Source organism: Cyanistes caeruleus, chromosome 6 (assembly GCF_971803275.1).
Source record: "Cyanistes caeruleus chromosome 6, bCyaCae1.hap1.1, whole genome shotgun sequence".
NCBI lineage: Eukaryota > Metazoa > Chordata > Aves > Passeriformes > Paridae > Cyanistes > Cyanistes caeruleus.
Genome location: NC_141706.1, coordinates 38,694,049 through 38,701,371, shown reverse-complemented (window position 1 = coordinate 38,701,371; position 7,323 = coordinate 38,694,049). Strand labels below are relative to the sequence as shown.

The following is a 7,323-nucleotide window of genomic DNA, read 5'->3' as shown; positions in this document are numbered from 1 at the left end:
GCCCATTGAAGTGCTATGTGTTTTTTTCTTAACGAAGTAAGTACCTATTCTGTTCCTCTCTAATTACACAAGGTTGTGAATCTGGCATTTGTGACATAGGGTATTTACGATGAAACTTAATAAAACTTATAAAACTACTCTCACCTACTCTAGAAAGAGTAGGGAAAATCTGGATGTGGCTTTTCCTATTTATGTATACACTGCATTTGGCTTAATGTTTTGCATGGTTAGTTGAGTTAGTGTTTTTCCCCTTTTTACCTGTTAATGAAAAAGAAATTTAATGCTACATGGGAAGAGTTTCCCAAAGGTTTAATAACCTTTTCAAAAACCTTTAAAGTGAAGCAGCAGGCGAAATCACCATCAAGTTAAAGCCCTTGTTAGTGACAACAGCCATCACCACATGGAGAACAGTTTTATCCCATAACCTCATGTTAGGAAACCACAACTCCCTAGTATGCTGAGGAAATGCATATTAGAAAGTGGAATGATTAAAATGGTACCAGTTGTTGTGTAAAGTGTTACATATTCTAAATGCTTTAATAGAAATGTAGAAAAGGTATTGTTATAAAAATCATATGTTTCACTGGGAGCATATCTGGTGCATTCTTATACAAAAGTAATAATCTTTTAATATTTTCTGGCAGTATGGTACCATGTCACATTAGTAGCATATTGTGAATAGTCAAAGCAAATGAATGGATACAATGAGTTTTACAGCTCGCCTTCCAGAAGTAAAAGCAATGCATACACCAAGGAGTTGTGGGTAGCAAGAAAATGAGATTGTCCTGCTGATTGGATGCAGACAAGCAATGAGTAATTCAAGAGCTCACAGTCAAACAAACTGCTTGTGGCACTACTACTTGTACCCAATTACCAATTCAGAGAGAAAATAAAAAGCAGTTTCAGTAGAGTCAGGGTGGGAAATCTCCAATTAGCACCAATTAGCGAAGTTGCTTCCTACAGCGGAATTCTGGGGACATAAGAAAAAAAATAATCTCCCAGAATGCCTGGTTGGAGCATTTATTTACCAGGTGATGGGACTCCTGAAGAATAACTTGATGAGGATTTGCGCCTGTGGGACTTGAATACAGATACTACTTGGAACTTGCCTGCTCGATTTGACTGGTCAATCATAGGCTGTACTATTCTTCTTCTGGCATTAATAAACCTGCAACAGAATACAAAGAATAGAAGTCCTTTCATCAGCTTGCTTCTCTGTTTTGAGAACACCTCTGCTTTAAAAGTGACAGGATTTTAGCGTGATGTGGAAATGTGTTTTGCTTCACGTTGCTTTTTAAAAGAGTATAATTTCACTTTAAGGGATTTCCCTCTAAGTGCTCAGAAATTGTAACCTGTAACTTGCTTATCTTACTAGCCAGCTTAAAGCTGGATTTGCCAGAAGGCTTTGAACAAGTAAATGCGACCAAAAACTTGTGTTAAAAGACAATTGTTTCTTTAACTTCTTCTAAGTGCCTCAGATCCTGGTTAAAGTTCACAGGCTGGGAGACTTTCTTTTCCCCTTTCCATCTCAGGGATCCAGCTCTCCTTGCAGCTGGCCATAAATGAGGACCAGGCTTTGCCACTCCGTGCTTTCACAAGGTATCGTTAGGTCAGCAAAGCCATCAATTAGGCTGTCTGAAGTTTTATCACCAGCGCAGCAGCAATAAGTGCCGGCCCAGAAAGACTTCTGCTCTTCTACAACTCCTGCAGTTGGAGCCTGTAAAGGCGAGGGTCGTTTGGAGGTCAGTGCCAGCTGGGGGCCACCTCTGTGTCCAAGCGGGGACACCCCGTGCAAGGCGACCGCCCGCCTGCCCTCAGCTCAGGCACCTTTCAACTCGTTAGAAACCCCCAGTCACAGGTACATGTGGTTAATATTAGGCCCAAAATAACCTCTTTTTTTTTTTTTTATCTCAAACTGGGGTGGTTGCCGAGGCTTTTGAGCACTGGTAAAGGCAGTTAGTTGGCTGCGGAGCCTGGATTTAATTTTGCTAGTAATCCAAAAATAAGTGCTTGCATATTTCTTATTAGCTTAATGCTCAGCAATCCACATCAGCACAAGCTAAGCTAAATTAATTTCCCTAAAATAATTTCAAAACTTGCCTATTCACAAAATATCTTTGAAAACAGGGCAATTTTCTATCACTCGGGAGCCACGCTTGTTTTTGTCCCTTCTCTTTGTGTTTGAGAACACTTTGGAGCCTTCGTGCAGGTTTTGTGTGCTATTTCACAGCTCAGGCTTTCGCCTGGTGACCCTTAAGGAGTGCTAATGAAGTCGAATACTAGCGTTTAATCCTCTTCAGAAATACTAACATGCCCATCATCCAAAACAGCCTCCAATAATTGCCATTGGGCCCGATCCAACGCCTAGCGAAGTCTTTCAGTCAGTTAACTGAAAACTAAGTTCATCTGCTCATTTAGTAAATTGCTAGCCTTTATATAGCATCAACTCCGCAAGGCCTTTTGTCATGCTTCCCTCACTCCCTCCCACCCTCTGGTTAAATTCCTTCGCAGATAATAAAGGACGGTGGCACACCTTCGATTGCATCTTCTGTAATCACAGTGGTGGAAATTTCATTAGACAGATGCATAAATGCTACAAGTAACACTAAAGGACTCTTTTGCATCTTTCTGCTTACATCCAAAAGACATTCTCTATTCTTTAAGAAAAGTATCATTCAGTTGTCAGAAATGTCATCCTGCCTCAAAATTAGTCATGACTTCAGGTATTAAAATAAAAACTCAGACACAGTCAATATATTTGTTTATTCCCTTCTGAGTGTGGCACAGTGAAGGCATCACTGCCAGTTCTGTGATTCTGAAGTGTGTTTCCGTCCTCAGAGACAAAGGTCCCCGATAGGACTTATTTGCTGAGTTACTTTCCAGTAATGTTGCTGTGCTGACCAAATGGAGCCTGACCTGAACCTCCTCCATCCAGCACGCCTTTTATCAGCTAAAGTTAAGGCCAATAGAGATTAACAGGAAAGCTTGATAAGACTGTTTTCTCTTCTCCTGTGAGCTTCTAATGGTGTATACAGATGGCAAGGTTTTAAAGAATGGAATGAACACTTATTTAGGCCTGTAAAAAATCACAGAAACACCCCCCCACACACGCACACACTTTCCATCTTACTAACTCCTTTTCTTCAATCAGGCCACTCTTCAGGAAAACCAAATTGCTCTTTCTTTTTTTTTTTTTTTTTTTTATTTAAACCCCAACCGCTTTTATTATTTACATCTGGTGGTCCCCTTATTTATGTCCCTCTCCACTTCCCTGCACACATATCCCTGCTCACAGGGCTGCGAAGCATTATGGGCTTTGGCTCTCAGCAGGAGAACTCCACACTGTCTTCAAACAAATAATTAAGGGGAAGGTTAAAGGTTCACCCAGAGGTCATATCTTTGGATACTCCTCAGAAAGTTTACATTAGTAAGAAATGGGTGCCCTCTGAAGTGTTCTTTCAATGGGCTTGCACAACAAGGCAGAGCATTAAGAAAATTCTACATCCTTAAGGGTTTCAGGTGACATCTGCTTTACCTCTGAGCACAGAGATTGGGATACTGTGCTCCAGCCTTACATATTCGACAGTCTCCACAGACCAAGCCTTTGGGACGAGTGTTGAAAAGCCTATCTTGCCCAGCCATTCACTCCCTGAGCAGTGTGGCCTTATTTTATCCCACTGATGTGAATAAAGCCACTCTTCCACTGCAAACTACCTAAAGGCAATTCACCAGTTATTTTGAAAATGGGAGTTCACACCCTAAAGCGAGTCCTCCATATTTGTTTTCCTACCAAAACAAACAAAAAAACAAACAGCCCCAAAGAAACAACCAAAAAAAGGCGATAAAAGTGATACAATTTGTCCAGCTAAAACTTTTGAAAAATAGCTCTTGGGTTTGATTTCTGATTTCATTATTTCTCCATTTTTCTTTTGCACATCTGCATAACAGCAGGTGCAAGCAATGTCCTCTAGACCAGCAACCCTTCCTCTAGAGAAAAGATACACTGATGTATACTTGGAAAGATATAGGAGAACAGGCTTTAGGCATCCAGGTAATCTTGAAATTCCATTTCTATGGCTCCTCTGAAAAATCTTGTTCATAAACAGCATCAGTTATACCCACCAGTGGGTATGTCTGACACATGAAGTTATTTATATTTTCAAGATTGCAGGTGCAAAATACATTTCAGGTGAAGCTAAAAATCGAATCCTAGCTTCACTAGCAGTAGCTACATCATGTAATGCATCAGCACAACTGGTAGACAAGGGCACAGAATGCAGTGTTTGTGCATTATTATTTATTCCTTATACTGCCCCATAAATATGCACAGTGCATAATAGAGGCACAGGAAACAGAGTCCCTGCACTAGTCTTTACATTTTTTGAGGGCTGTTTTTGAATCCCTTGGAGAACCATATCCAGGGCCAAAGTAAAGCAACATCCAGCCTTTTGCACAGCACTTCAGTTTGTGTTGGAGAAACACTCTGATGTAATTTAGGCACAAATGTCTTCAAAAGGCATTAAGAGACAGGTGAAAAAAGAGAACACCAATGCCACTGTTTTCAGCATTATTTGGAACCCTATAAAAGAAGAATTCACAGCTCTGCTCCTGACAATAATTGCTTACCTTGTTCATACCCTTCACCCAGAGGCCAAAGATTGAATGGCCTGAAAAGATGAGTAAAATCTATCAAAAAGACATGGACTTCTTTCTTACTCTGCTGTTAATAGTAATTCCTATTATTTGGATGATAGCAGCAGTTAGAGGACCCAATGAAGCTCAGTCTTACTCCACCCTATGCTTCACAAGCACACTGTCCAAGAGAACTCGGAGTCTGAACAGATTTCCAGGCAAAGCCTGGGGGAGAGGAGAGACGCCTTCTCCCTGTTTGCGGAGGGGAACAGAGACAGAAGGAGATTAAGTGACAAGGCCAAAGTCATACAAGAGATCTTTGGCAGAGCCACACACCCAACATAGATTTCCTCAGTCCTCTTTCAGCGCTCCTACAATCTGCTATCCATATGCTATCTTTCCTTTGTTCCCCCAGCTTAACAGTCAGGCACACTGGCAGGGGACTGCAAAGAGAGCTCACATTGCCACTGTTTGTGCCTTACCTGCTGTGTAGATAAAGAGGGGTCATCAGCCTGCAGGGCTGTGAGGCAATACCTTCACAAACTCTACATTCATATGGCACTTGGTCCTCATTCCAGAATGATAAATGAGGTGTGTAATGTTGAGAAATACATGTCATTGACATAGCAGGCTCAATAAAAAACTCACTCCCAGCATTTTGCAAATGACAGATTACCAACCTTGCTAATTCAAACAATAGCCATTTGAATCGAAAGGTTTTTTTCATCCTGTATTTTTTCTTTAATTGCTAGCTAAAGCAGCCACATCTATTTCCTCCAGTCTTTCTCACACTTTCTGGTTACTTTTGTGGGACAGTTTATGAAAGCACAAATGAACAAGATCTGGCTCAAAATACACAACAATATTGGCTTTTAAAGGAAGTGATTTCACTTTTATCTGTTTACAACAAAACCGAGTAAAGCAGTAAAGGTGCACTAGTGAATATGCAATATAGTCTGGTGATTTGGTAGCACTAGTCCTAATTGGTTCCTACCACTGATAATTAGCATGACAATATAATCTAAATATATGCATTTAATCACATCTCTTCAAATAGACACTTGGTTTTCTTTGTCCAAAATAAATATGCATTCTTTACTTTATAGGAAGTCCTGTAATTAATCTTCTTTATATATTTATCAAATTTTATCTCAAGTCATATCAAATGATGTTAAACTACAATTTGCATAATATATTTTATACTTATAATAAAATAACTTTCTGATAAAATCATAGAGACATATTTCTGCAAAGCTCAAAGAGAATAAATAGCAAATAATGATAGTTCAACCTGCTTCTTCAAATTTAGCACGCTCAAAAATATTTTTGTTGTTGTTTCCACTGGTTTTTTTTATATATACTGTACCTATATTTTGAAACACCATGAACACACCATAACTGTATTAGTTATAATAATAAGATTAGTTTTTGAAATGAACTGTTAGTGACTGTACTGATTGGCAATCACAATTAGAAACATCTCCAGCTTTACTTTACAGCTATCATGGAAAATTCACTTTAAGTATGTAGGGTCACAACAGGTCTTGTTTCAGGAGGATGAAGTACATGAATGCTTAGGAAACTGTAACTCGTTCCCAACTGGAGGCCTAATCTGAACTCAAGCAGAGAGTGATATTTAACTCCCATCACTTGTCTTTATGTCTAATATCTCCTCTGCGATGAACTGGTGCCAAACGGAACCCCAGCAGCACACACTGCTCCCCATGAGAAACTGAGGAACAACATGGAGCCACCACGAACAATGCAAAACTTCAGTGTCAGTCTTCAATCTGGATTTCCACTTAAAATATCCATCCCAGAAAACGAGGTGCTAAAATATTGAATTTATTTAACAAACCAGCCACTGCATAAATCGGTTCTCAATTCTTTATGTGAAAACCAGAGAAATAAACAAATTTGTGAGATGAATTCACAATAAGTTCTTTAAAAGGATTAATGACAAGGAATGTTCTGACTCAGTTTTAGCCTGAGACACTTCTGCTCTTGGACCTGAAAAGGACAGAAGTACTGAATGAAAATTGTCACAGACTTAGTCACAGAAATAATAAAAATAAAAGTAATGACCATAGCAACACTAATTTGGTGTTAGAATTGTTTGCTGTCATCTGAATAAAAAAATTAATTTTTAAAAATTTTTAGGTGCCCAGGGAAACAGTCTTGCAAGATTTTTCAAAAACCTGCCAAATGGATGAGAAGCGCAACTCTTATTAAACCCACATAAATGAGAGGTGAGCTTGAAGAATAAATGGGGTCTAAGCACCTGTTTCAGTGTTTTTGCTGAGTAAGAGTCTAAGAATGCATTCTAAAAAGTAATCCAAATGTTTTCACCTTGCATGGGGAAATAAATCCTTGCCTAAATGATATTTCAGTATTTGGACTATGAACATGTCATTAGCTCAAGTGCATACGCTACACTGATCCCTTGTTGCCCAAGAATGTCCTAATTTTGAAGGGAAAATAACCAATGAAAGAGTCACAAAATACGTCTTCCTGAGTAACCTAGAAAATTACTTCTTTCCCAAGCAGAAAAAAAATAGATTTAAAGTCGTGAGCTGCTCAGAGCAGTATGAAATAATGCATTAGAAAAGACTAATTTGCAGAAACACTTTTATCAATATCCACCCCCTGCCTTTACAGCAGTCTTTGTCTATCACCTAAACTTTTATCTGA

General features: G+C 39.2%; 1 protein-coding gene across 9 annotated transcripts in view; it reads right to left on the bottom strand.

Moving 5' to 3' along the window:
- The window catches only part of MEIS2 (Meis homeobox 2), a 174,252-nt gene that overhangs the window by 5,422 nt on the left and 161,507 nt on the right, over positions 1 to 7,323 (bottom strand). For 6 of the 9 annotated variants that reach the window (XM_086895325.1, XM_086895324.1, XM_086895322.1 and 3 more), the window contains one exon: positions 1,110 to 1,168. In XM_086895325.1, the coding sequence (XP_086751451.1) occupies positions 1,110 to 1,168 (59 nt within the window). Of the gene's footprint in view, positions 1 to 1,028; positions 1,169 to 7,323 lie in introns of all 9 variants that reach the window. The other 3 variants (XM_086895320.1, XM_086895319.1, XM_086895321.1) reach the window with 1 other exon arrangement.